This window comes from Octodon degus, unplaced genomic scaffold (assembly GCF_000260255.1).
Source record: "Octodon degus isolate 3935 unplaced genomic scaffold, OctDeg1.0 scaffold00112, whole genome shotgun sequence".
Taxonomy (NCBI): domain Eukaryota; kingdom Metazoa; phylum Chordata; class Mammalia; order Rodentia; family Octodontidae; genus Octodon; species Octodon degus.
The window spans coordinates 6,582,427-6,610,281 of record NW_004524688.1 but is presented as its reverse complement, the minus strand read 5'-3'; the positions used below and the strand labels follow the sequence as shown (position 1 = coordinate 6,610,281).

The 27,855-nt window shown below is 52.6% G+C and overlaps 3 protein-coding genes across 5 annotated transcripts; all 3 read right to left on the bottom strand.

The window, feature by feature from the left end:
• Positions 1-1,716: 1,716 nt before the first annotated feature.
• On the bottom strand, positions 1,717-9,700 carry Pcyt2 (phosphate cytidylyltransferase 2, ethanolamine). Its single transcript, XM_004639472.2, has 13 exons — positions 9,473-9,700; positions 6,888-6,976; positions 6,183-6,344; positions 5,902-5,968; positions 4,647-4,731; positions 4,475-4,519; positions 3,925-4,063; positions 3,636-3,718; positions 3,240-3,317; positions 2,984-3,049; positions 2,754-2,819; positions 2,504-2,592; positions 1,717-2,406 (listed from the first exon to the last, which is right to left on the bottom strand). Exons 1-13 carry the CDS (start codon positions 9,559-9,561, stop codon positions 2,304-2,306), a joined length of 1,161 nt encoding a protein of 386 aa, XP_004639529.1. The 5' UTR covers positions 9,562-9,700; the 3' UTR covers positions 1,717-2,303.
• A 269-nt stretch (positions 9,701-9,969) lies between these two features.
• On the bottom strand, positions 9,970-16,756 carry Sirt7 (sirtuin 7). 2 transcript variants are annotated; one of them, XM_023699224.1, is made up of 10 exons: positions 16,570-16,756; positions 16,358-16,495; positions 16,177-16,281; positions 13,514-13,584; positions 13,348-13,423; positions 12,600-12,698; positions 12,291-12,527; positions 12,064-12,144; positions 11,755-11,861; positions 9,970-10,621 (listed from the first exon to the last, which is right to left on the bottom strand). In XM_023699224.1, the coding sequence occupies exons 1-10, from the start codon at positions 16,660-16,662 to the stop codon at positions 10,423-10,425; spliced, it is 1,206 nt and encodes a 401-aa protein (XP_023554992.1). In that variant the 5' UTR covers positions 16,663-16,756; the 3' UTR covers positions 9,970-10,422. The 2 variants fall into 2 exon arrangements, with proteins under 2 accessions (XP_023554992.1, XP_004639528.1); XM_004639471.1 differs by having other exon boundaries at positions 10,381-10,621; positions 13,348-13,420; positions 16,570-16,705.
• Positions 16,757-16,820: 64 nt separating this feature from the next.
• On the bottom strand, positions 16,821-25,790 carry Mafg (MAF bZIP transcription factor G). 2 transcript variants are annotated; one of them, XM_023699226.1, is made up of 4 exons: positions 25,516-25,790; positions 21,867-21,997; positions 21,666-21,728; positions 16,821-21,575 (listed from the first exon to the last, which is right to left on the bottom strand). In XM_023699226.1, the coding sequence occupies exons 3-4, from the start codon at positions 21,699-21,701 to the stop codon at positions 21,123-21,125; spliced, it is 489 nt and encodes a 162-aa protein (XP_023554994.1). In that variant the 5' UTR covers positions 21,702-21,728; positions 21,867-21,997; positions 25,516-25,790; the 3' UTR covers positions 16,821-21,122. The 2 variants fall into 2 exon arrangements, with proteins under 2 accessions (XP_023554994.1, XP_004639527.1); XM_004639470.2 differs by lacking the exon at positions 21,867-21,997 and having other exon boundaries at positions 25,516-25,788.
• Positions 25,791-27,855: the final 2,065 nt, after the last annotated feature.

Sequence of the window (27,855 nt, the reverse complement as noted above, 5' to 3'; positions counted from 1 at the left end):
CCTAACAGCCAGAGCTCCTGGTCTCCTTAGTAGTTGCCCGAGTTCTACTCTCCCCAGCACCCCAGCTTTGAGTCCCATCCCTGGGTTCCATCCTTTATAAACCTACCCCAAGTACCTTTTAGTACTCAGTGCAGAGCCACTGTGCAGTGAATGAGTGAACAGGACAGGAGTTTCTAGGCTGGATCAGGCATCAGGAGCAGCCAGAGGTAGAGACTGGGGTGAGGACTGAGGGTAGGATCACATGGTGGCCTGGGCTCCCCAATGGGCATAAGCCTGGCTCAGCCTCCTCCGAAACCTGGTAGCTCCCCCACCCCAGGGTTCTGGAGACTTGTCTTAAAGCCAATCAGAAGAGACAGGAGTGGAGGCCCAGCCTGCAGGGTGTCTTTCTCCTCTACAAAAGAGGCCTTGGGTCTCTGGTCTCAACCTACGCCCCCTGCCTGCGGGGATGTGGCATGACTCCTGGTCCTGTGTTCCACATGCTGCTGCTGCAGTCCCCAATGCCTGGGCCCAGGAGCAGCACATGTGGGTGCCAGCAGTGCCAGGGCTGAGCCTGCCCCCTCATTAGCCTGCAGCCAGACAGCCCCTATGCCCCTGCCTTTTGGTGACCCCTTTGCTCCTGAACTTGGGGTCCCAAAGGGGAGAGATGAAAGAATGAATGAGAGCAAGTGGTGGCTGCCCAGTTGGAATGTATGAGTGGAACTTTCTTGAGTTTCCACACTGATTTTTTTTTAAATTTTATTTATTTATTTATTTATTTATGTGTGTGTGTGGCCAGCTCAGCCCACCAGGGGGGCGGGGCTGGTTGGCATGTGGTGCTGGGGGATCGAACCGTGGTCCCCATGCTTTGCTAAGCTTGTTCTAAGTAGGTGCTTTAGACCACTGAGCCATCTCACCAGCCCCTCCTACACTGATTTAATCAGAGGAGGTAGACTTCAAAAATAACTAAAGCCAAAGAAAAAGACAGGTACACCTTGAGCCTACCAGCACTATCACTCAAGTGGCTCAGAGGCCAAAGGGACCCAGCCGTTCTTTTGTTCTGTTTTGGGGTTTGTTTTTTTTTTTTTTTTTTTGAGTAGCAGGAATCAAACTCAGGACCTTGTGCTTGTTAGGCAAGTGCTGTTCCGCTGAGCTACATCCCCAACCCTGAGAATTAAGTAGAATTGAGGTTGGAAGCTAGGCCCTAGCATATGGTAGGCAAGTGCTATACCACTGGGTCCCATCTTTTTTTGTTGTTGGTACTGGGGTTTGAGCTCAGGACCTTGTGCTTGCAGGCAGGTGCTTATGCCACTGAACTGTCTCCCCAGCCCTCCCTCTTTTTTTTTTTTTTTTGTGGAATCAGGGATTGAACTCAGTCCCTTGTGCTTGCCAGGGAAGTGCTTATTCTACTGAGCTATCTCCTCGGCTCCTCCCACTCTCTTTTGAATGGTACAAAACCCACCATATTGTTACTTCACAACCACCAGGAAGGGGTGGTCCTTAGCCCTGACAGGGCTGCTACAAGTAAGCCCACCAAAGATAACAGATACTAAGACCCTGTGGCCATTTGGAGGAGCCTAGGGTGGGGCTGAGCTGTCAGGCTTCCTCCTGTTCCTTTCTCTAGGAGCCCCTGCATGGGGCAGTGGGAAGTAGTGTGGCAGCACCTGGGGCCCACTATCACCACAGGCAGGGTGGAACAATTCCCTGCTCCTTCCATAGGGCTAGGAACAAGACAGAATGTCCCACCAAGCTTTATTCAGTTGCAATGAGTTATACCAGCCACTGAGTATAGCATGGACAACCAGAAGTCTGTGGAAGAATGACAAGGCTGGGTCGGTGGGCAGGGCAAATTGAAATCCTTCTGGAGCCAGGCAAGGGGTGCTGGGATGTACTGCATGACAGAGTGTGCCCACTTGGAGGCAACCAACCCCAGGGCCACAGCTCCCCAAGGCTGTCCCATCTGTGCTCCCAATGAAAGCTGGGTGGAGAGTGAGTACAGCTGTCAGCTAGGAGAGAGGGCATGCCCATCCAAGATGGAGGAGCTACAGCTGGAACCCAGTCAGCAGAAGCAGACAGAAGAATTCCTTGGGTCACAGATGCCTTCTGCTTGTCATACAGGCTGCGCCACTCCCATGTGGTGAGAATTGAAGGCCTGCTGCAGGACAGGCACCTTGCAGTAGGAGCAACAGCCTCCACGCTGGACCTCTGTGGCCAGCCAGGGTGATGCCGCGGCTTCCTTTAGAATCATGGGTGCTTAGACGCAGAAACAGAGCAGAGTGGGTGCCATGGTGCCCAGGCTCTCCAAGACAGTCCTGTGGGCTGGCAGTCTACTCATCCTCCCCCATGGGATGTGCCTCCTGTTGCCTCATGGCCTCCAGGAAGGCTAGTTCCTTGGCTTCTTTCTTCTGGTTTCGTGCCTCATATTCTAACCTGGGGAGGGACCGTGCAGGGGTGAGCTAGGCCAGGGGACCTGTAGTCACTGGCAGGTATACATGCCTCTCAACTAGACCACCCCAGGTGGGGGTACCTGTTCTTGATGATCCTCTGCACAATAAGGTCTGTGGTGAGGTTGCTGCCACTGTCAATCTGGCGGAATATGCCTCTTCTCTTGGGCTCCTAGGGGCCTCAAAAAGAGGGAGAAGATGAGGTCCCTCTTGACCATTAAGCCTGCCTCACTGTGCTGCAGGGCCTTGCAGCAGCAAGAATGGCTGTGCTGTTTCTCAGGTGAGGCTCAGGAGCTTGTCAACCCTGACCCAAGGAAGATTAGTGCAACCCACCTGGTAGGGATCAGACCCATCCCTGTCAGGTACAATCTCTGTCTTCCCGTGACATACCAGGTCCACCTGGGGAGGGAAAGCAGTCAGGAGCCTTCCCCAGGGAAGCCACCACCACTGATACCACCCAGGCAGGCCCTGGCCCTGGGTGTCTGGGCCCCACCCAATTCTTATCCCAGGGCCTCCAGGAAGCTCATGGTGATATCATTTGCCCACCCCACAAGAAACCTCACCTTGAAGTGACCCAGAAGCTCTGCTGTGACTGCATATGGTGCCCCAATTACCACTTCTGACACGTACTGTGAAGACAGTAAGCAGGAGGGCTCACCTGGTCCCCACTTCCAGCAAGCCAGGGCTTGCAGGGTGCCAGGGGTACAGCCCCAACACAGGGCCAAGGCTATAAGTAAGCCAACAAGGATAGGGCAATATGGTTGGCCCATAGTTCAGGGGATCCCTTGGGTTCCTCAGTGTGGAAAGCACTCCACTCACCCGGCAGGCCAACACACTCAGTGTCCGCTCGTGCAGGTTCATGATGGGGTAGTTCTTCCCCTTGTATCGGTTGACCTCCTACGACCAGAGCAGAGGTTGGCTTAGCTTGAGGACCTCAAGCAGACAAACCGCCTTCTCTCCCAGCTGTCCTTGGTGGGCAGAAATTGGGAAAAGTGGCTTCTTCACAGGAGCACCCCAGACAGAAGTCCTTAACCCCAGAAGAGAACCAGGCTCAGCCCCAGGGGATCCCCTTTGCCTCTACAGGCCACCAGAGCCCACACTGATCTCAGGTTCCCCCTCAAGGGCTTCTATTCTACTGAACCATCTCCCCGGCTCAAGGGCTTCTATGGCTCATAAGCACCCTGGGTACTGGGGAACCAGAAGGCAGGCAGAGACCTGGTCAAAGTGTAAGCCAGCAATGACATAGGGCTTGTCTGCCAGCCTGTGCACCTTCTCCAGGAAGTCCACATGTCCAATGTCTGTGCACAGGTTAAGAGGTAAGAATAGACAGGGAGGGCAAGTACTTCTGGCCCCCAATAGTTCATATCCACTGCTGCCACCACCATCCTCTCTGATGGCTGTCCCTCTGCACCCAGCCCAGCCCCAAAGCTTGAGGAGCCCACAGCCCAAGCTGCAACCCTGATCCAAATATGAGTATGTCACAATAGAGGCCTGCAGAGGATACGGAACAGGTCGAAGGCCCCAGCTACATAGATTACAGTCTCCCCTGGCTGGGGCTCCTTTCCAGAAGCAAACTGGATGATCTTCTGAGATGTCTGTAGGAACTGGGACACCCCTGTCCAGGGGTTCCGTCCTCCAGGGCACTGTCAGCCAAGAGAGAGAGGTGGTTAGCAGGGGAGGTCTAGCCACAACCACAGACATGACTGGCCAAAAGAAGTCTAAGGCTGGTGGACACAGGCCTCTGTGGGGCCTAGCACACCAAGTCCACCATCTGGTCACTTGAGAGGAAACTTCTGAGGAAAACGTGTCCCTGGCAGGTATTGGGTGAGGGGGCTACAAAGGAAGAGAGGGCCAGGCCACTTGGTTAAAGGCTGCTCTATGTCTTCTCAGTTGGCCAGACCTGGCAGACAGTGCCTGGTGAGTGCTAGGAAAGGAGGGAGGAGAGCTAACAGTGAACCTCTGAGTACCCATCCCCAAAGGAGGGTTGCTAGGGAGATGAGTGCAAGACAGAGCCTGGCAGCAGGCATCACTCCACTCCCCAGGTGGCCACTCACCTTGCCAAAGCTGTCTGCATACTCGCGGTACTCAGAGGACAGCTCCTATACACACAGGGAGAGAACACTGAGAGGCAGGGTAGGAGACCCTACGGGTAGATGGTGAGTGGAACTCCTGCCCTGCTTGCAATGACTTCAACCTAGGGACTCTGATCATTCTTTTCAGACTCACCTGATTGCTGTGATGGGCCTTGGTCACCAGCAGCATGCGGCCCACGAGGTCTGTAGTTGACACACCCTGAGTGCGCTTGCATTCTCTGAGGGGCAGAGGTGGGGTTAGGGACTTTGCATCTTGGGCACATTAGCCAGGCTCCACGAATAACAGGCGCCACCTGAGAGATATGACGCTCAACCTGCCCCAACACCAGTGCCTCTTCCCCATACTCAGCTGCAAGGGAAAACTCAGACTAGGAGCAGGAAAAAGAGCACTGTGTTTTTTCCTTTAAAGAGAATCATAGGAGGGCCAGGGAGCAAAAAAAAAAAAAAAAAGGGCTGGGGAGATGGCTCAGTGGAATAAGTGCTTGCCTGGCAAGCCCAAGAGCCTGAGTTCTAATCCCCGGTTCCGCAAAAAAAAAAAAAAGGAGGGCCAGGGAGATAGCTCGGTGGCCTAAATGCTTGCCTGGAAAGTGCAAAGACCTGGGTTTAATCCTCTTTATCGCATATGTACCAGCCCCGGAACCCTGGGTGCACCATGCTGGCCACCCAAACCAGGCATGGTGGTACATGCCTGTAATCCCAGCGCTAGGGAGGCTGAGACAGAGGATCACTACAAGTCCGAGCTGCAAATTTTTCCAAATAAATAAATAAATAATAATAAAATAAAGAAAACCACAGGAGTAAAACAATATGAAGATTGCTATATTCCTATGTCCAAAGTGCCCAGGTGTACCTTCTCCACCAAAAGAAGTCCAGGCTCCAATGCCCCATGCAGGAGCTGCTGAAAACAGCCAGATCTTTAAAGTTAATTAAAAGCAGCTCCTCAGAGGCACCAGCTGTGCTGCAATGTTCAGTAGTTATACCCTGACAGCCAGCAACCATGAAGAATGCTACATCTTGGGCTGGTGAGATGGCTCAGTGGTCTAAAGCACCTACTTAGAACAAGCTTAACAAAGCACAGGGACTGCGGTTCAATCCTCCAGCACGACATGCCAGCCAGCCCCGCCCCCTGGTGGGCTGAGCTGGACACACACACACACACACACACACACACACACAAATAAATAAATTAAAAAAAAGAATGCTACATCTTTGCTACACAGCTGGGCTGTCAGACCCAAACCCACAACAAGCACCTTCCTTGCCACAGCTGCCAGCCCTGGCCACAGGCCCAGCTATCCTCGTCTTGCAGAGTAGTACAGAACAGCCACAAATGAGCTGGGAGGGAACCGTATGCCCTGCTCTCGGAGTGGGGCTGCCTGAGGACTTACCTGTACCTCCCTGCCTGCTTCACTTCCTCATAGGTATCACGGCCATCAACGGTCAATGTGATGTCATCTACGGGGTGACATGTACTTAGAAGTAAGAAATCTTAACCCAGAGTTCTCCAAGGGTCCAGGATCCTCTCCACCCCAGGCTGCCAGCCCTACTGTTTGTGTGCTTGTTTCTGGGTAGGGACCTAGAGCTTTTTCAGATCCCCACCATCTCCAGATGCCCCACCAGGAGGTCTGGGAATGGGCCCAGCCCTTGTTCCCAAGTCCCGCCCACTCACTGCCATGAACACAGAAGTCACAGTTGTACTTGTCCAGTGTCTCCAGTGTGGTAACATAGGGAGCAGCAGGTACCACCTCATCTACCCACTTGATGGCCTGTACCATCTTGTATCTCTCTTCCTGGGTAAACACCGGAGGCCCCTTGTGCTTGGCAATCTCCTCTAGGGTCAGAGAAAAGGACAAGGACAAACAAGTGACTTTTAGCTGGCTTCCTCAGGAACCTGTTTCCCTGTACTGACCAGGTCTGTGGCCCCATAGGTGGGTATGTGGTGGGCAGCCAGCCACTATCATTGAGCCCTCATTGCATAGGCCAGGACCACATGCAAGTGGTTACTGCTTGCCCTCTGGCCAGTATATATGCTCAGAGCCTGTGCTGGGTAATAGGATGGCCCCTTGACCCAGGAAAGGAGCCAGTCCCTATAGGCCATGGGAACTAGGTCAAGGCTGGAGGGGAACAGGCAGCACAGTTGGAGAGACTTGGCCCAGCACTGCACATGGACTCCACTAGTTTATTCTCTATATCTTGGGGCATTTCCAGCTGGGGCCAGGCTGCATCTAGCTTGCTAAGCTCTCACTCATATTATGTTCTGGGGAGGGATATGGGTCTTCCTGTCTGTCTCCCTCAGTCCTATAGGCCTTTCATCAGCTGGGGTGGCCCCAGGCAGACTGTGGGGTGATGGGTGGCATTGTAGCCCACACCTTACCATCAGTATGCACACCCACAATGAGGTAGTCGCCCATACCCCGCGCCTGGCGCAGTTGGTTGGAGTGGCCATAATGCACCATGTCATAGCTGTGGAAACAGAAGAGAGGAGTACTGTAGCAGTACGACCGGGAACTAGGAGACCCTGTGAGAGGGTGCAGCTCTGCTCCTTCTGGACCTTTAGAAGCCCTCAGAAGGGCCAGCCAAATAGCTCAGCGGGGCCCGGGGAGATAGCTCAGTATCTTTGGTACCACAAAAAACAAAAACAAATAGCTCAGCAGATTAAAGCAGCTGCAAGCAGGTGCAGGGGTTGGGGGTTTGATCCCTGGGCTTGCTGTGTCAGCCCCGCCCTCGGGGGCGCACTGAGATGGCAATTGAGACTGGGTGTAGTGGTGCGCGCTGGTCATCCCAGCTCCTGGGAGGCTGTAAACAGGGGGATCACTACGAGTCTGATCTAGTAGTGAAGACCCCTAAAGGTTTTTTTTTTTTTTTTAAAAAAAAAAAAAAAAAAGTCCTTAGAGAATCAATACTTGGAACTGCTCCCATGACCCAGCCCACCCTGGTCTTTCAGAGAGGAGGTGGGTACTTAGCTGACCTGTAGTGCCAGAATCACCCACTGAGAGCTACATGATCATTTCCAGTGCCTTAGATCCTCTTTTTCTCTTTCTTTCTCCCCCCCCCCCATTATAGTGTTTTTAAAATAGGGTCTTACTATATAGTTCACACAGACCTTGAGCTTACTCTGTAGCCTAGCCTGGTCTCAATCCTCTTGCCTCAGCCTCCCAATTGCTGGGATTACAGACATGTGCCACCACACCCAGCTCTTAGATTCTCTTTGCCCTTGGTTCCCTCCCATCACCAAATATACTCCTCAGTCTCTAAAATAAATCAACATTGAGCCTGTGGTGGGGCACACCTGAAATTCTGGCACTCAGGAGGTGGAACAGGATTACTGTGAGTTGCTGTGCTACAAAGTGATCTAAAGGCCTGCCTGAATCACATAGCAAGACCCCATCTCAAAAAGATTAATAATAATAATAATAATAATAATAATAATAATAATAAACCAACATTAACTGTGACACAAGTAGGCAATCCAGTCTCTGGGGCCAACATAAACCAAAAACTCAAATCAAAATACAAGAGCCTGCGAATTGCTGGCTTTGAAAATCCCAGTTCTCAGGGCTGGGGCGATGGCTCAGTAGAATAAGCACTTCCCTGGCAAGTGCAAGGGCCTGAGTTCAATCCCCGGTTCTACCAGAAAAAAGAAAAAAAAAGAAAAGAAAATCCCAGTTTTCATCCCCCGTGGCCTGGCTTAGCTTTCTGGGTGCATAACTGCTTCTGTCACCTGGTGTTTGAGCTCTTGCCCTCAAATCTGGGTCAGGCCATGAGCCCTTTCCATGGGTGTTTTTGTGTGCACTGCTAACAACCAGAGCACTTCTCTGTGGACCAGACCTGTGCTCTGCTTGACCCCTTTCACTCCACCGCAACACAGATTACGGTTTGTGTCTAATGTCCCCCAAAATCTCATGAGGTCATACTTTTGTTCAGATGTCTGAATCCAGTGTGATTGATTTGTAGTGCAATGCTGGGATTAAGGGTGGGTGATTGCGAGGTCAGTCCACTGATTAGATTGGCACCACCCAAAACCCCACAGACTGGGTACAATATAAGGGAAACGGGCTTGCTATTGCTCTCTTCTTGCTTTCACTGTCTCCGACCAACATGAACAGTTACCCCTCTTTCATGTGCCACCCTGCCTGGGAGCCAGCCTACTATAGCCTGAAACCTTTACAAAGTGTGAGCTAAATAAACCAAACCTTTCCTGCCTTACCTTCAGGAGCCAACTAAGATGGCCCCAGCAGGCAAGAGTGAAATGTGGCCAACCTATATGCCGCTGGACAGGCCGGGTTAGAGGGGAACACAACAGGGAAAGGAAGGCGGTGGAAAGTCCAGGTACTGTGGCCCCCAGTCAGGGCCAAGGTCACAGTCGACTGACACGAAGCCACATTCCTATTCCCAAGGTGACTGAGATGTAAAAAAGTACAAAGTCCTGCCCACATGGGTTGACCAGTTCTATTTCTTTGCCACCTCCTCAGTCAGTTACCGCACGAGAAAGCAAGCCAACAAGTTACTGAAGAGCTCAGTTTTCCTTTTATTTGTCGAAAACCCTCAACTTTTCTGACAGTAATGCCCTTGCTTAATTTGGCAGAGAAGCCTACTGAATCCCAGCCCCGCCGAGGCCCGGTGGCCTGTGCATCCCACCACCCCGGGGATCCCTGCTGTTCGCCCGCAGGAAATATCTTGCCCTTCTTGGAGGACACTGCTGGCAGCTGTGCAACTGCATGCTTCGCTCCTTCGGAGCGACCAGTGGACTAGCTGGACTCGTGTGGCCTCAAGCCCCAAGCCCTGGAGGGTCCTGGGCCCATGGGCACCGCTGCAGAGCTGCGGGGGTGCATATCGGGGAGCCCTGGGGCCAGCTCCCTCACGGCAAGGCCAGGGTTCACCAAGGCGCGGGCCTGGCCCAGGACAACGGCCGGCATGTTACCCCGGGAGGGGACCGCCCGCCACAGCAGCCCCACTCACCAGCCGTCGCACCACACACGCACGGCGCTCCTGGCCCCCCGACCGGGCTGCCCGGCACCTTCCGCAGTCCCGTGCCCGTTCCGGATCATAGTCCCGCGGTGGTGGCGTGGCCCTGAGCTCCGGAAACTCTCAGCGCCGGAGCCCCGCAGCCCCGCCCGGCTCTCTAGCCCTCACGAGCCGTCACGCGGGCCTCACCCGCCGTGCGCGACCAATGGCGTGCGCCACCCACTCTGAGCTTCACCTCGCCCACCCTGACTCCCTTCCCTCCACCCAGCCAATGACACATCACGCCGGCCACAAAGCCACACCCCCTCAGCCTACAGCCAATGCAGAGTGCCACACGCCCACTAGGGCCCCGCCCCCACCTCGCAATTGGTGGTCTGGTAGGGCAGGACTCAAGAGGGTGTCACCCCTCACACCCTAGGGACCTCAGGTTCCCAGAACCTGAGCGGCGTTCCAGGTGAGCAAAACAACAGCCACTCGAGGCAAAGACAGTGCAGAGATGTTTAATCAGGAAGGAAGTCTGCTCGGGGCAGAGGCTCAGAATCACCGCTCTGCTGCAACACCCAACAGAGAAACGTTTCTATAAAGTTAACATTTAGTAAGAAGTAGTAGAAACAGGAGGCCCTGAGAGTAGCTGGGTGAGTGAGCTAAGGCAGCGGTGGGCTCCTCTGCCAGCCAGGCCCAGAACCCTGAACTCTGTTCTCACAGAAAGGCCCGCTGCCGTCCCTTGTATAGAGAAGGTGCCCTCAGGGATCAAGCCCACATTAGACCACAGCAGTGCAAGGGGTCTTCCCAAAAGGACAAATGGCTAAAAATGTCAGAGTGAAATGTCACCCAGGAGCTCACACTAGGCTTTGTGAGGATAAGCTGGCTATGGTGACACTTGCCCCTGAATAAAAGTTCCAGCCATTTTCAAAGTGCCAATTGTTGTTTTTGTCAACATCATGTTATGTCGCTTTCTTCCTCTTTGCACGTTTGGCACAGCCCCTGCCAAACCAGCCCCCTAGGATGGCAGCAGAGCTAAGAGGGGTGCTCCGGTCCTCGGGTGGGGCCTCCTCTCTGTTTCTGCATAGTGACTTTCGATTGTGGCTGCCTTCTTCATCAGCTCGCAGGGGAGTTGCCATGGAGAAGATGGGGTCCTGACACCTACCAAAAAGGGAAAGAGGCATCAGGTGGACCTAGCAGTGCTCAGTCTGAACCCGCCCCATCATGAGGAAAGCTGTCTGAGGAGGTCACCTGCCCTCCTGACCCTTCCCTCCCCGAGTTTTAGCTGTGGCTGTTACCAAGCTACACAAGAGCTGCAGGAGAGGTAACCTCCTTGGATGGCAACTCACAGGCCAGCACCCGCTGGCCTCAGAACTCAGTGTCTTATCCACAGTGCAGGCATAGGGTAGGGTGGCCAGGCTAGGCCACCTCCTTCTCCAAGGGTGAATCACTAGCAACCCTGGGCCCCACCTTTCATATGGCCAGGGGCAGGTAGACCAGATCCTATTCCCCCTTCCCATATTGCTTGATGAAGGGAGGGAAGGCCAGCTGACTAGGGAGGTGTGGCCTACAGACTACACCGAGAAGGAATCATGTGTCTGAGATGTAGAACCACAGATTATAAACGTAAGATACAGATATGCACTGATAAAAAAAAAATGAACTAAGTTAATGCAAAAAAAAATACAGGACACGATAGGCCCACGTCACAGAACACCACAAACATAACATACAAGAATTGCCAGGCCCAGAGGTGAAGGGATCCTTAATTTCTTGAACCCTTTGATTAAAAGAAGTTATTGATTTCCCCTATAAGACCCTGAAAATTCACAGAGAAAGAAAGTGTAAACTTTTTACTCAATACATACACCAAGTCTAAATTATCACAAATTCTGAATTAAGACATTTTAAGCTTCCCCCAAATATGCCAACTCCCAAAACCAAGGACACTGAGTCTGTCTGACCAGAGTTGCTGAGTTCTCATCCCCTCAAGGCCTCTTTCCATCCAGGTTTGTTTGACAGGCCAACAGGAATGTTGTATCGGAACATACTGGACATCCCCTCTCCCTGAGGAGCATCTGGGCACAACAGCCAGGCCGAAGTGTGTATGCATGGAGTCTTGCCTCAGCCAGCCGTGGAGGCCAGTCCCTCTGGCTGCCACCATGCTTCAGTCACACCTCAGCACTCAACACCACCTCAGAGCTTCCTGCACACTCTGCTCACAGGAGCAGACAGACATGGCCCACCACATGGAGAGGCAGGGATGTGGCAATGATGTGGCTACATCCACTCACCTGTTGTAGAGGGGGATCTCTAAGCCCAGTTCATCCATGAGGAGCTGCATGACATCATCACACTTCCCGTGAAGCTTCAGGGCAGCCCAGTCGTCTTTTGGAGTCCACTAATGGCAGGAAAGGTGAGTGAGACCAAACCTTAGTCCTTCCCACAGGCCTGTCAGCCTTGAGTCACTGGCTGGTGGACACTTCTCACAGGCCTACTTGGGCCTGCACTATACCTCCAAGGTTCATGAAAGTGCCACACTCCTCTGATTCTTCTGATCTAAGGCCCAGGTGTAAGGGCACAGATGTTAGTACCCAAGTTACCTGCAAGTTCACAATGTAGAGCTTGGGTCGCCGACTAGGGGGCTTGGTCATGCACCAGAGACAGGGATACTTCTTTAGAACCTGGAGAATGGATGGACAGACAGACACAGCACACAAAGAGAACAAGGCTGGAGAAATGAATCAAACGCCAATTGGATGAGTTTGGGTAGGTAAGGGTGTTTAACAATCTTACTTCCCAGGGAGCTCATGGTGTCATCAGCCCATACCTTCAAGCTGGACCCTAAACACAGGATCGTGTCTGCTTTGCTGGCAGCCTCCATTGCTGCTTCCCAGTTCAGAGGCTGCCTCAGTGTTCCCCTCTCCCCAAAGTGCACAATGGTATCTCGGAGCTGAGCCCCACACTTGTGGCAGGTCCGGCCTGTCTGGTGTCGGTGGAGAGCGGTGCGTTCTGTCACATCAAACACACGCACATACTCCCTGTTGGGGATGCAGGAGGTGCAAACCTGAGAACAAGAAGGCACAGTGAGTGGGACTCACCTGCTGCCCAGGCCCTTTGTCCCTTCAGGACTGCTCACTTCAATGTACATGTTCCCGTGGAGCTCCGAGATGGCTGTTCGAGGCAGCCCACTTCGCAGGTGGAGCCCGTCACAGTTCTGAGACACCACATGTTGTACCTGGAAGGCAGACATGATAGCAATCACGAGTAGGGTGGCCAAGAGCTGCCAAGACCAAGGGCCACCATAATCGCATAAAAAACCCCTCAGAAAGTCAAGTATATGGGAGGCACTTAAGCCGCTTAGCTATCTCCCTGGCCAGAAAGTCAAGTGTATGGGAGATGTAGCCGTATCCCCCAGGAAGGAGAGTCCTATGGTGGGGAGGTGGGCACTGTGTTCTTCCCTTATGAGTGACTAGGACAACAAATGTCTCTATTGTTCCTACCAGGCTGGGGAGCAGCTCTGTACTTAGGTGAAAGCAGCAGACAGAAACATTCCACCCAGATTCACACCCTCTTGGGTCATTCTATTTCACGTTGCCAAGGGTAGGGTCCATGCAGGTCTACTCTTCCCTATGAAGGTCTCTGGAGGTTTCTGAGAAGCCTCCCTTGTGGCTAGGGCCTTTTCCAAGGCCCATGGGCAATGCAAGAGAAGCTCCAAGCTGGATCAGAAGAGCTTGAAACAGGGATTGTCCTTTCTTCTTGAAAGGACAGTAGCATCAAAGAAGAGTCTGACCCAAGGCGGATTGTTCACTCTTCAGAGTTGAACAGTACCTAGGTGGGGTTCTGGGTCCCAGGCCTGGTGGATATGCCAGCTACAGTGTTCTTACCAGTTTTTGCTCATGCAAACGCATGATGCTCATGTGGGTGAGGGTGGGCTCAGCCTCACTCAGGTCAGCAGCGCTGCTGGGCAGAAGGGAAAGCAGGGGTGAGGGAGCAGCTACTCAGGCCCACATGGCCAGTTCTACCATGAAGGAAGGTTGCTGGGCTGCTCACCTCACACTCCTCCCTTTCTGAAGCAGCGTCCACACTCCATTCGGGCCCCGGTAATCTGGGATAGAGGCTGCCTGCACATTCAGAAAAAAGAGCCCAGTCAAAGGGCACCTCTGTATGGACTGGCAAAATTCCCTTAAATGGGACAATGCTATATTCCAGACTGGCCCACAAATTGGCCCATTCTGTCCACAGCTGACCTGCCTGGACCCAAAATTGAGTGTGCCCTGATATAGCCCCTTCTATTAACTCTCCCTCCCACATGGCCAAGATCACCCTTTCAGGTACTATGGAACCCTGATACCCCCTTGACCATCTTTTCTAGCACTGAATACAAACCTGGGCTCTGTAGTCAACATTTGTTCTCAACATTGAGGAGTAACTGGTCATGTTCATCTGTGTCCACAGGGCCAGGCTCAGCTCTCAAAAAAGGTTTAGCCAGTCAAGCTTGTGGGTAGGAGCACTGCTCCTTCCAAATTCTTATATTCTGAAGCGCTATAGTTCCTATTCCACCTTAACACATATACGACAAGTCTCTCTAGATGAGGTAAATATTATCTAATTTACCAAGTTTCTAATTCAGTGAAACAAACATACCCAATGGAGCAGAAAGTGTTCAAGATGCAGGCATTCTGCATTCCCTTCTGGCTCCTCACTGTTGCTTAAGCTCAAAAAATATACTCATTCTGAAAGTGATTAGACTGTGCAAGAGAGGAACCTCAAACAGTAAAGCTCCAGTCAAACTGACTAGCCACTCCTGATATTTGTCTCTACAAGCTTTTTTTTTTTTTGCGGAACCGTTGAACTCGGGTCTTTGCGCTTGCCAGGGAAGCGCTTATTCCACTGAGCCCTCTCCCCAGCCCCTTGTCTCTACAAGCTTTGCAAAAGGCCACATTACTGTTGTTAAACAATCACATGACTAGATTTTACATGTGGCTTTGGACAGGGGTGCTGGAGATGTTCCAGGTATTTATGAATTAGAACAGTGAATGCACCTTACGTTCTTGCTACTGAGCCTCTGTTACCTATTTGGAGTATCTTAGGTCTACCTTCACCTATAAATTTTTTTTTTTTTTTTTTGCGGAACCGGGGATTGAACTCAGATCCTTGCGTTTGCCGGTCAAGCGCTTATCCTACTGAGCCATCTCCCCGGCCCCACCTATAAATCTTATACTTTGAGGCCCTGACTCAATGCCACCTGCCTCAGTAAGCTCATAGGAAGAGACTTCCTAGCTTTGAATAGACTATCCATCATTTTTATCTTTGTTTTTGCTTTTGAGATAGGGTCTTGCTATGTGTCACAAGCTGGCCTTGAACCTGAGATCTTCCCACTTTAACCTCTGGAATAGCTAGGACTACAGGCATGGCTCACTCTACTCAGCTTTCAAAGTATATCTGGATTTGTGTGAAAGTAACATTAAAGTTAGCTAACAGCTTTTAAGTAGCAGGGTTCAAACTTAGGACCTCATGTGTGCCCTCCCTAGACTTTGTTTTTTTTTTGTTACAAGGAACTGAACTTAAGATCTCACACTTACCAGGGAGGTGCTGTGTCACTGAGTTATATCCCTTACACTTCTCTATTACTATTATTATTTTTTTTGAGACAGGGTCTTGCTGAATTGTCTAGATTAGCCTCTACCTTTTGATCCTCCGGCCTCAGTCTCCCAAGCAGCTGGGATTACTACTATGCATCATCACGCTCAGTTACCTAATGGCTTTAAAAAAAAAAAAAAATCATGTATTTATTATTTATTTATTTGGTATAGGGTCCCACTACAAAGCTCAGACTTGTGATCCTTCTGCTTCAAGCCTTCCCAGTGCTTGGGATTACAGGTGTGCACCACCATGCACAGTCTTGGGAGTCAGCACGGCATGTGGTACTGGGGATTGAACCCAGGTCCTTGCACTTGCCAGGCAGATGCTTCGACCGCTGAGCTATCTCCCCAGCTAATAGCTTCTTTCTTTCTTTTTTTTTTTTGGCTTCTTTCTTGAGAGCAGAAATCGCTTAGTGTTTACTTCTGTCGGGCCTACACCTGCCTAACACTTTGTATTCACCTGTTGTCGAATCACATGGATGATGTACCTGACACATTTTCACAGTTAATGATGTGCCACAGACCCAGGAGAGTTTTTCTTTTTTTGAGGAACTGGGGATTGAACTCAGGCCCTTGCACTTGCCAGGCAAGCACTTACTCTACTGAGCCATCTCCTCAGCCCCTACCTGGTATATCCTAATTCTGTCTTGTTTTCTACTTATCTTCAACGTGGGGGAAACACAGGAAGTCGGGAATCGAGAAATGAAAATCCTGAAGGTTAGCTGTCCACACAATCTGGTCAATCAACTGACCTCAACTTTCAAGAGAGGAGGTGCCAACAAGTAGTTACTACAGTTTCTATCTTTGTTCCTTGTCTTTAACTGATCGACAAATACAGGTGATGTGTTTTTTTAAAAGTCTTTGCCTTAGTTTTTAGTCTTTTCGCGTATCTTTGAGGAAGGAAGACACCCTTGAGTTGCTTCATTTGTTTATTTATTATTTATTTTAGAGTTCTTTAACGATTAGCGAGTCTAGTACTGGATTCTGTCCCAGATCAGTCTACCAGAAGGGGGCGCCCCACACCCACCTGGCCGTGCCACAGGCCAGATCTGCCCGCCCCTCCCTACTTACCGTACTGATGCCTGCACCTGTGTAGACCACCAAGTATCTGGCGTTCCGGACAGCACTGGCCAGCTCCCGGACTTTCCTTCGTAGCTCGTCAGGGTCATCGCACACCTGCCAGGAGCCCAGGTCCTCGGTCATCCAGCCTGCCCCTCCCTTCGCCCCTCCCGAGCCACCGCTCGGGACTTACCTCTTCCTGACGCCGCTTCAGACCCTCACGTCGCCGGCTCCGGCCCTGTAGTTCCGTTACTAGGTCCTCACTCTCCGCCAGCAGCCTGCCCTCCTCAGCACTGCGCTCCGCCGCCGCTTTCCTCAAGATGCGCGACACCTGCAGGCGGGCGGGCAAGCAGGTAGTGAGCGACAGTGTGGGCACGGGTGAACGTGAGGCTGGCGGTGGCCTACCTGGCGAAGACGCTCCCGCTGCTGTTCCTCCCGCAGCCTCCGGACTCGTTCCGCCGCCTTGCGCTCTGAGCGGCTCAGGCCTCCGGCTGCCATCACTCCTGGACCGCGCTTCCGGCTTCCGCCTCACCCGGCAGGCACGCAGACGTGCGTACGTCAAGCCCACCCCGCCCCTTCCTGCGCCTGGTCAACTGCTTCCGGCCCCTCACCGGCGCGCAGCACGTAGCGTAGTGATCCGAAGTAGTACTCATAGATCTGTTTAAAAGGCGTTTATTGATCATATACAAAATAAAGAAAACCTTATATATCACAAACGTACACTATATACAGCAATAAATACCCGGGGGGGTTTGCCCAGAATGAGCGCCACCCCTCCTGGACAATAATTTAGCAATAAATACTGCGCAGGGCACAGGTGGGCAGCAGGGTGGCTGCCCGCCAAGGCCAGGCCACTGGCCACCCTACACTGGTGTGGGGTCCCAGGCCTCACCCCTCACAGCCAGAGCCCACCATGCCTCATTCAGATCTTCAAGGATACCCCATCTCACCTCAGCAGATCCCAGGACTCCCTGGTTTAGTCCATAGGTGAACTCTTGTTTGGACACACCTCAACAGAAAGACCAACAGAGTGGGACCGGATAGCCCTTGTCCTGTTGCCCTAAATTGTCAGGAGAAGGCTTTCTCTACCCACTCCCGTTTGGTTAAAGGCTTCAGGGACTAGCAAATGGAGGGAACAGGAGGAAGGGCAGGGCTGGGACATGAGGCGGCTGATGGGGTTGAGAGCCCCACTAGGGTCACCAAAAAGTGAGAGGTCTCACAGCTAATTGGAACAATTACACTCCATCTCAAACTGGAGGCACACCTGTATCAACGTGGCTGTTCCAGGGGTGTGGTAAAAAATGTATGTGACTGGCCCAGCAGGAACAGCATACACCCAGGTCATGCAGGCCAGAAGGAGGGCGGGCCATGGGAAGCTTGGGCACACCCTTGCCTCTGTGCGCCACTGATTATGTTCTCTGCTCTCCACAACTGCTCCAAAACCGAACACCCAACAGGAAAGCAAAAACATGCCAAGAATTATTCAGTGGCTTCTGGGGGGAAAAAGTCGTTAATGTGTTGGTTCCTTTCACCAAACCACAGCCTAAAAAAGTAACTCACAAGATCCCAGAGAGGAAATGGTGCAGTAGGCTGTGGCTCAGGTTTCCCAGCTGTGGATGGGAACTTTGGCCAAGTGGCCACTCCAGAGAGGAAGGCAGCAGAGATGTGGCCTGCTATGGTTTATCAAAGCTGCAAGCCCAGGCACTGACCACTGAGGCTACTGCTGACAGTCATAGGCAAGCACACAGACCTCAAGAGCAGACCAAGGGCAGCCTACTGGGAGGCCTGGTGCCAGCAGAAAACCCTGCACACAACACAGAGCAGCCACAGAGCACCTGAACTAATGGCAGAGCCACCCTGGAGCAGCAGGCAGGGACCACAGGGAGGGTGCCCTGGGGCCATACTCTTTGGCAAGAGCTGACCTGTTCACCCTGGGTTTTTCCTCTGAAATCTGAGTGTACATTTCAAGATAAGAGAAGGATAAGAGACAAAAAGTCAAGATGGGAAGGAAGACACACTTTATGATTTACTTAGCGGACATGTTTGGGAGACCTGGCCTTGGCCAAAGCCCTCAATTCGCTGTGTCAGAAAAGCTGAGAAATGAAAGTAGACCACAATACCCTCACAGCAGGAAAACGGAATTAACCAGGATCAGAAAGACAGCTAACAGATGTGGACACAAGATCTACTGTCAATAAATCAAGATGGCAACAAAGGAGTGATGTGCCCTGCAGTGATGGCCTGACAAGGAGCCAGTATACTCCCCAATTCAAGGAACAGGTGCTCCAAATCCAAAAACCACAAAAGAACGCATGGCCTTACCAACTAGAGAAGGTTCTGTAAACTTGGAACCAAGACCCACACCTTCTGTGAACACAAACCCAGCCCCGGCCTCCTCTTCACCACTAGCACACTCCCTGTGTGATCTGGTCTGCACCTGGAGGGCACATTCAGTGAGACACCACCACACAGCCAGGTCCAAATGTGTATGTCCCTCACCCCTTTCTTTACCGTAAGCACAACCCATTGACATTCTCTAACTGCTACACAGTCAACTCGAGCAACTCTCATCTGGACTTAGACAACCCCACGGAGGGAAGGGATGATGCCAACAGACACAACATTCCTTTGCAGCCTCAGATACCTATAGTAGAGTCTGACCATCTTGAGCAAAAGCAGCCTGTCAAGAAACCACAGCCAAAAGATACTCAGCTTCTATCACATGATATGCTGTCAAACTCAGTGAAAACCCTGCTATCTATGAAGTGAAGCCCTGTCAGGCCCTGCTTCTCTCACCAACCCATATTTCTGTGCTTTTTGGGTTCCAGGGTCCCCAGAGAAATGCCAGCAACTCTGGCGAAAGCGCAAGGCCCATGTGGCTAGAGATCAGACAACAGGCTCTTTCAGGTGGGAACATGAACATCCACCCAAGCCACATGCCCATGAGGAGCTTCCTATGCTGACCCTGGAAGGAAGCTGTGAGTCTTCACCAGGGAGATGGAATCGGGAGGTTGGACTCCTCAAGAAGCACCTCCAAGTTGAGCATCAGGTCTCTGGAAGACAGACTCCAAAGGAAGGTGGAAGAAGGTTCCAGAGCAAAGAGCTACTGGCATGGACCAGCAGAGAAGAAAAAGACCTAGCTCTGGAGTCACAGCCCTTGCCTGGGACTGGTGAAGCCACCCAGGACCTCATAGTGAGGCAGGAGAGGAAGGGGCTGCCCTTAGTGGGGCCCACGACCAATTTGCATGGGAAGCAACACCCCACATAGCATGGAAACAGTTTAGGATAAATGAATGCTGGGACTTGAAACCCACAAGATGGTCCCAAGGGGTCCTGCCTGTGGCTCCTCATGAAGCCTATATGAACATAGCCAAGGCAGAAGGAAGACAGCCAGGGACAGCTTAGCCATGACCTTGTGGGAACCCACAGTGAATCTTGGTCCCTGTATCACCACCACCCAGGGCCAGAGGTGGTGGATGTGGAAGCAGTGCGGGGACTCCAATGGCCCCTCAGTTTCACCATACCCTACCACAGGATCAGCCCAAGCTCCAGACACAGAGGAAACCAAAGCTCAGCAGGGGTGGGTAAGAGTGGCAGAGGCTGGTGGTAGACAAGCTGGGAACATGGCAGGCGCTGAAAGCAGAAGCTAGGGTCCTATGTACAGACCCCTCCATACACTTGGATAGAGCAGGTACTAAGACCCAGCCTAGCTCAGGTCTGGCAAACCAGCAGCAGAAATACAACCAAATCCAAAAAACAAACACAGGAGAACACACAAGAAGGGACAGCCACAGGTCAAAGGTCACCAGAAGCACCAGCACTTTACGGCTGCACAAAACCTCACCAGGCACGGACACCACGGCACCGGCAAGAGACAGAAGCAGGAAGGGCAGAAGAGTAAGTCACTTTCGGTACAATTGCAAAAGATATCAAAGAGGGTGCCTCCGGTTGGCTCGCGGCTTGGCATTTTTTTTTTTTTTTTTTTTTTGTCTTTTTTTTAAACTAAGTTTTATAAATAATGTCTGATAACTCTGTGTATATAAAAACTAAATTCCAACAGCCACAAAGAGTTGTCCATAAGTTTTACAAGAAAGGGATTTTTTTAAACTAGCAAAGTTTCTATCATACTTTCTTCCCTTTTCCATTTATACGGTCAAATGTTTTTTTTTTTTTTTTTTTTAAAGACAATTTTATAAATACTCTGCAGCTCTTTTTTTCTCTTTAGCTCTTAAACATATAATTTAATAACTTCGTAAAAGGAACTTTTCTTTTAAATAAAGGGCTATATAACCACACAAATAGGTCATGTAAACAATGACACAGGACCCATCGCAGGACACACTGACATACCCTCCACACATATAACCAGTGATTTGGTCTTGTTCAGTGCACCACATCAGGCCCAAGTGCTGTGGCCCCTGCCCCAGCATCCAGAGAGCCTAGGCTGGTGGTTTACCTGTCCTGGGCACTCAAGGGCATCTCACTTCTCAGAGTGGAGCCCATCTCTTTTTGCTAGGCTGAGCTGAGCTGCCTGGCTGGGTCTGGAGAACCCCTTGAGTCCCATCCCCCAGCCCAGCAGCCTGTGGGGCCTACAGGCATGCAGGAGGGCAGACCTGAGGCCCAGTGCACTTGCTCACTTGCTCTTGGGGTCTCTCCCTCGCCCATTCTCACAGTGCCCACTCTAGACTCCCAGCCCACATGGCCTTGGTACAAAGGGGGTTGGGGCAACCCAACATCACTGCCAAACTGACCAATCCCAACGCACAAAACACACGCACGACAACGATGAGATCAAAGGGGCTCAGCCCAGCCCCCCTGGGGTGCAGGTTGTGCTTTGCAGGGAAGGGAGGATGGGGGAGAGGAGGAGAGGAAGAAAAAAGAGGAAGAGGGACAGGGCTGCCAACTTTGCCATGCGCCTAGTGGCCCCTCGAAGAACCGCCTAGCAATCACACATATTCCTAAGACCGGGCGTCCGTCTTGGACTTTACTATTGTGATGACGCTGGTGGCAGCCACCTTCCCAGGGACCAAGGGCCCCAGGCCGGCAGCAAGAGGACCCCGAGCTGGGGCTACAGGGCTTCGGGCCACGGTCCTGGCAAAGTTCTGCAGGGCTTCATACTTGGAACGCAGGGCATCAAGCTCCAGCTTCATGCTGGCATTCTCTGAGGCTAGCTTCTCCACCTCCTGCTGCAGCTCCGCCTTCTGCTTTTCCAGCTCCTCCTTTTGGGTCACCCGCTTGACTCGGCAGCTGGCTGCGTACCCGCGGTTCTTGAGAGTGCGCCGGCGCTGCTTCAGCTGGATGATCTCCTCCTTGGACAGGCCCCGCAGGTGCTGATTTAGCTCACGCACTGACATGGTCACCAGCTCCTCATCTGTCAGGCTGGTGCCATTCTCGCCAGGCTCCCGCTTCACCTGGGGTGGCATAATGCACAGTCACAGCAGAGCTGGGGTACCTATCCCCACACTGTCATAGCCCCAGCTTCCCCATCCATGCCCGCTCACCTTCAAGGCCTTGTTTCCTTTATTGGGGGTCGTCATAACCCGGGGGCACAGTGAGCAGGCACTCTGCAAGACACAGAGCAGTGGTCACTACCTAGCAATCATCCCAGCCCTGCCCTCCCCAGTCACACAGGGACCTGCACATTCCCTCTTCACTTGACCAGGGACCTTGCTGCCCAGGTGCCCAACCCCTGCCCCTGATACCTGATGAGGATAGTCTTTTGCCCTTGCCTCTCCTCCGGGCTCCTCCACAGCCCTGTCCCTAGATGGCCAGGTAGGAGGTCAGAGAGATATGATGGGGGAAGGGGAACTGAAGGCTGCCACAGAGGCAGGGGCTAGACAAAGGGGCGGAGAAGAGATTAGACAAGCCTTGGGAGGGGCGGGCTTAGAAGGAAACAGAGCTTTAAAAATAACCCCAGTGCTGCCCCAGAGCTCACAGTTCTGGCGAGTCACGCTGACTCAGCACATTGCCTCCCTCCCTCTCCCACTCCAAGCCATCCCGGAAGCCAGCCAACAGTGTCCCAGGAGAGTAGGGCCAGTGGCAGGTAAGAGCCAGTCAGTGACCCTGTGCTGTGTGTATCTAGGGTCCTGCCTCCTACAGCTACCACCCTTGAAGTGGCTGGGACAAAGCCCCTCTTCCCTCTATGGTTTTGAAGGCCCTGTTCCTCTGGAGAGCTGCAGATTCTTGATTCTCCCAGACTCCTGTGGTCAGAAATGCACCTTCCAGCAAGCTCTGGCTCCATCTGTGCACTGGTTGGGAGTCCCCACCTTCCAGGTGAAGGTAATCCAGCTAGGAGGACCTGAATTGAGGCCCCTCTAGGCCTCCTTGTCTACCTCCTCCAGGATGGAGTAACCATTCTGTGGCTTTAGGTTGCAGCATCCTGTGCCCCTGCCCCACCCTGCCTATTTCACAAGGGCTTCCACAATAATCCACTAGGGGTAGTGCTCCATTTGAGGCAGCCTGGAATAAGCCCCTCTGAATCACACTGATGCTCTCTGGCTCCTGCCTGTGGTAGTCACTACCCACAAGGTCAGGAAATGAAAGCCAAAGGTCCACCTCCCCTGTACTCAAATGCCCAATACCCTAACCTCACTTTCTGGTCTCCAAAGCCTAGGCCACAGAACCCCTACTTACCTCAGCCCCACTAGTTCTTTGGGGAAAGACACACCCTTGCTCTATCCTCTCCTTTCCAGGTCAGCCTTAAGTGGCTGGAGTGTAAGGTGGCCTCAATGATTCAAGCAACTGTGGGCTGTGTGAAGTGTATTTTGTGTGTGTGTGGCGGAGGTCTTGACCCTTCTCAGGGGAGCTATAATATAGCTACAAGAGCAGAGGCCCCACCTCACCTATCCTTGCACCAGGAGGTGAGGCTGCATGCAAAAAAGCAAGCAAGAGAAGCCAGAGTTACCACCTCAGAAGTCAGGGCACGAAGAGCATTTTAAGGGCAAGAATGCTTCCAGATCAAGGGGCAGGAGACGAGAGATGGAAGCCAGAAGATCCTCAGCACATCTATCCTATAAGCTAGCCCCTGGCCCATGCCAGCCCAGCAACAAGCCCTCTCAATAGTCTGGAGGAGTTCTTGGCCCTAAGCACAGGTTAGGGCGCAGGGACCCTGCTCTGGCTCAGGCTTTTCCCATCCCTTTCTTCCCCTGCCCTAACTGCTGAGCACAATGACAGGGTGACTTCCTGAGGCGATCACACTGAAAAGTGCCGAGTGTGGCATGCAGCGGCTGGGAGCCAAAAAGTGCCTCCTCGACAGATTTTACCCTCTGAAGAAGGCCTGAACTCAGCACAAGTATAGCCAATCACCTCTAATCAGAGGTGTGCACGTGTGTGCTTGCATGAGTGGGAGGTAGGCCCAGTAAACGCTATGCTCCACCTGCTTCACCTCTGCCAACAGAGGAACACAAAGACTGGGCAGAAGGGAACCCCAGAGTGTGGGTGATCAGGGAGAAGCTGCCCCTTTCTCAGCTGTCCTGTGGATCGTGAAGGCTGGTCAGGGCTGAGACCCAGAGATCCTTCAACCCCTACTCCCCTACAGCCTGAACCTGCCTCAGGGTGGGGCACAAATGGTCACAAAAGCCCTAAGCACCAAGGGCCTCCCACTCAGGCTGAGAGCCAAGGGTAGTTTCACCTCGTCTCCTGCAGTGCAAACTTCAGCCTAGACGTGACACAGGTAAGACATGGGTTCTTGGTCCATCCTGACTTGCAAAGCTCAGTGGCCAAAACTCCCAGGGAGGTTAGGTTTAGATGCTCTAGTACTTCAAACTCCAGGTGCACCTCCCCCAGAAGCCCTCAATGATCCACAGACATTTTTCTTTTTCTTTTTTGGGGGGAACCGGGGATTGAACTCAGATCCTTGCATTTGCCAGTCAAGCGCTTATCCTACTGAGCCATCTCCCCAGCCCCACAGACATTTTTCTAATAGAACATAAAATGTTATTTCCGATAAAGCAAAAGTGACCAGGAGATTTAAAGAAACACTCCCTGGAAAACGGCTTTATGCTAATGTGGTGATGTCAAGCCTTTTAGAGCTTTCAATAATAAACAACTGGCTGAGGCACAAGCACCATAGGTTTGACACCCTTGTCCTAAGGCATACAATTCCACCCGAGATGAGGTGAAAACATCTGGCACCTACACCTACAAACTTAGGACTTGTGCAGGCTTCATGGGAGATGAAGCAAGTAACAAGGTGCTATGCGTTTGGAAGGCATCTGGGGGGCAAACCACAGGATCAGTCTAAGGTAAGCAGAACCGCCAAATCCTGGAGAGGCCAGGAACCACACATATACTCCAAGGAAAAGCAATTCGGGCTGCAGGACCTGCAGGTTGTCACTTCCTAAGAGCCTCATGGCTAGTCACCCAGCAGGGCACACTTTTGAAGTCAGCAAACTTCTTGCAACACTGGAAACCGCACACTGCAGGTTAGGACAACTCTGGGTGACTGAGAACTGCATCTTTCCACCCCGTGCCTGCACCCTGAAGCTCTCACCCGCGGTCTCAGTCTCTTGCTTCCCATTTGCCATTTCGCAGAGCTGCTCCTGCTTCCTCCGTGCTACACACATCTCTGCCTACCACTGCCCCAGTCCTACGCCCAGCCCCACTGGCCAGACCAGTCACCGGGAAAGCCTGCTTCCTACCCTGGCTGGCTCTGCCCACCTAAGCTCCACCCCTTTTCACTCAAAGAACTGCGTCCCAGTTTGGGGAACTGGCCCAAACGTGGATTCAAGGCCAGCTGTCCACGGAGTGCTTTTTGGAAAGGATGCGAAGGCCTGGGCTTCACCTTCCACCCGGGAGAAAGTTAGAAGCGTGCACTGAGCTCCTCCTCGCCCCTGCCTCCAAGTCGCGGCTAGGCCAAACTTAAGTCGGGGCTCAGCGACCTCACCATCGGGCATCTTGCCCTCCGCCCCGGAGCGGCCAACTCGACCGCCCGGGCCCGGCGTCGGCAGGAGCACCGAGTGACCTCATGCTGATGACTCAGCACGTCTCCGCTGGGCTCGCGCGCGTGGCGAGCCGGAGCCGCGCCGCCGCCGCCCCTGCCGGCCGGGCCCCCCAGCCATGAGGCGCGGACCGACACCTGATGAGTCAGCGGCACGCCGTGCCCGCACCCTAGAACCCCGCGCGCCCCGCCTCGTCGCCGCGCCCCCCCCCCAGCGGGGCGCCTGGTGTCCGCCGCGCGCACGCCGGCGCCTGGCCTCGCCGCCGCCCCGCACACCCGCGCCTGGGCGCCAGGGTCAAGAACTACCTCCTGCCCAGTGGGGAAATCGAGGCCCGGGCTGCTGAGAGGGTCCACCACAGACCCCCAGCCAGGCCCCACCGCCCTCCCGCTCGGCCTCGGCCCCACGCACTCACCACACTGCGGGCCCAGTAGGCCGGGGAAGGCCACGGGGCAGGGACCGGCGCGAAGGGTCCGGGCCCGGGCTGGGGTTGGGGGCTGGCCGCCTACGCGGACCGGGCCGAAAGCGCTGGGAAGGCTGGGCTGAACCGGGCTCGGGAACCACCACCACCAGTGCCGCCGCCGCCGCTCCTCAGACGTCACATGATGTTTGGTCACGTGGGCTCCATTCATGAAGCGACGACGCGGCCGGCCACAGTTTAAAGGGGAAGGCGCGACGGGGTGGGCTCAACTCACTGCGCCTGCGTAATCCCGCGCCGTCGCCCCGAGCAACGCGCGCCGCGCCCCTGCAGGGTCTCGCGGGACTGACCCTGGCGCGAGTCCCTGCGGCCACGCCTCCCAGCTGTAGAGCCAGGCGCCTAAGCCAAAATTGGACCCGTGCTGAAAGGGTGTTGTGTGGCTGTCCCAGTGGCCCTGACTCCACAGTTAGACTGATCTAGGCCTGAGATCTGGCGGGGGGAAACCCTCGTGGTGCTTTCTTGTTTTTGCACTGGTACCCAATTTGTTATCTCATATAGCTGGAATGCTTCTTGCATCTTAGATAATCAACAGGCTGGAGCCCACTTGGCTTTTCAGGAGCACAGTTGAGATCCCGGCCCAGGTCCTCGGGGCTACGTAAGGTGTACAAGGCCCCAACACTCACACATGATCCCCAAACCTCGAGCTGGAGGCGCCTTAGGCAGTTTTGAAAGATGTCTCATACACAATTGCAACCCCATCCCCACCTGTACCAGGACTTGAACCTAGGGCCTCAAGCTTGCTAGGAAGGCCCTCCAGCACTGAGCTACACCCTAGTCTGCAACAAATTACATTTTTTCTTTTCATACACACTAACGTCTGTTCAGAACTTCCCTATGGCTCTGTCTGGTTCTGCCTTTTCTGTAAGAACACCCCAGCACTTGAAAATTCCCAGAGGAAGAACCTGTAAAGACAAATTGGAAGTGTTCAATTCTTCTTGTATCTGCATTTATTTTATTTATGTGTGTGCGTGCGTGTGTGTGTGTGTGTGTGTGTGTGTGGCCAGCTCAGCCCTCCAGAGGGCGGGGCTGGCTGGCATGTGGTGCTGGGGGATTGAACCCCAGTCCCTGTACTTTGCTAAGCTTGTTCTAAGTAGGTGCTTTAGACCACTGAGCCATCTCACCAGCCCCTGCATTTTTTATTTTATTATAAAAATAATTTTTTAAATTTTTAAATGATTTTTTGAGCCAGGGTCCTGCTATGCAGTTCAGGCTGACCTTCAACTCACTAAATAGGCCAGGCCGGCCTCAAATTCTGCGTTATCCTCCTGCCTCCGCTTCTAGAGTGCTGGATTACAGGAGTGTACCACCACTCCTGGCCCTGTGGGTTTTTTTTTGTTGTTGTTGTTGTTTGTTTGTTTTTTTGTTTTTTTGCCTAGGCACTGGGGATGGAATCTAGGGCTTTGGGACAGAAACCCTTTTCTTATATTTTACTTTGAGACAGGGTCTCACTAAATTACTAAATTGCAGGGCCAGGGATGTAGCTCAGTGACACAAGTTCTTGAGTTCCATTCCTAGTACCACAAAATAAATAAATAAATAGATAGATAGATAGATAGATAGATAGATAGGTAAATTGCCCATGCTAAGCATGACTTTTCAATCCTCCTGCTTCAGCCTCCCAGAATGCTATTATATAGGTGCATACCACCACATCCAATCAGTTTCTGGACTTTCTATTCAGTCCTTTTTCCTTCCCAGGTGTAAAGCCAGGAAGTATGACTCACTCTTTGAGGTGGGCAAGAAGGTGACAAGAGAGAGGAGGCAGGTTCCAATATCCTTATGGGCTTCAGTGCCACTGAATGAAAAACGAGACTGAGGGGCCAATCCAGGAGCTCCCAATCCATCAATCTGGCCAGCCTCCAGGAAATTCTCTTTGAGTGACTTCAACTGCCACACAAAGCTCTGAGTGGTTCTTGTTTTCTCCTTAATGCAGTAGGTAGAGACTTTTATCTTTGTTCTCCACACTAGGCATAGCCCACATCTCACAAAATATGAGTTCAGTATGCCCATTATGTTGTTGTTGTCTTTTTGAGACAGGGTCTCGCCATGCAGTTGAGACTGGCTTGGAGTTCACTTTGTAGCCCAGACTGGTCCCAAACTCAATGATTTTCCAAAAAAATAAAAAAGGTTTTTGTGGGGCTGGAGAGATGGCTCAGTGGTCTAGGGCACCTACTTGGAACAAGCTTGGCAAGGCATCAGGGACCGCGGTTCGATCCCCCAGCACCGCATGCCAGCCGGCCCCGCCCCCTGGTGGGCTGAGATGGCCACACACACACC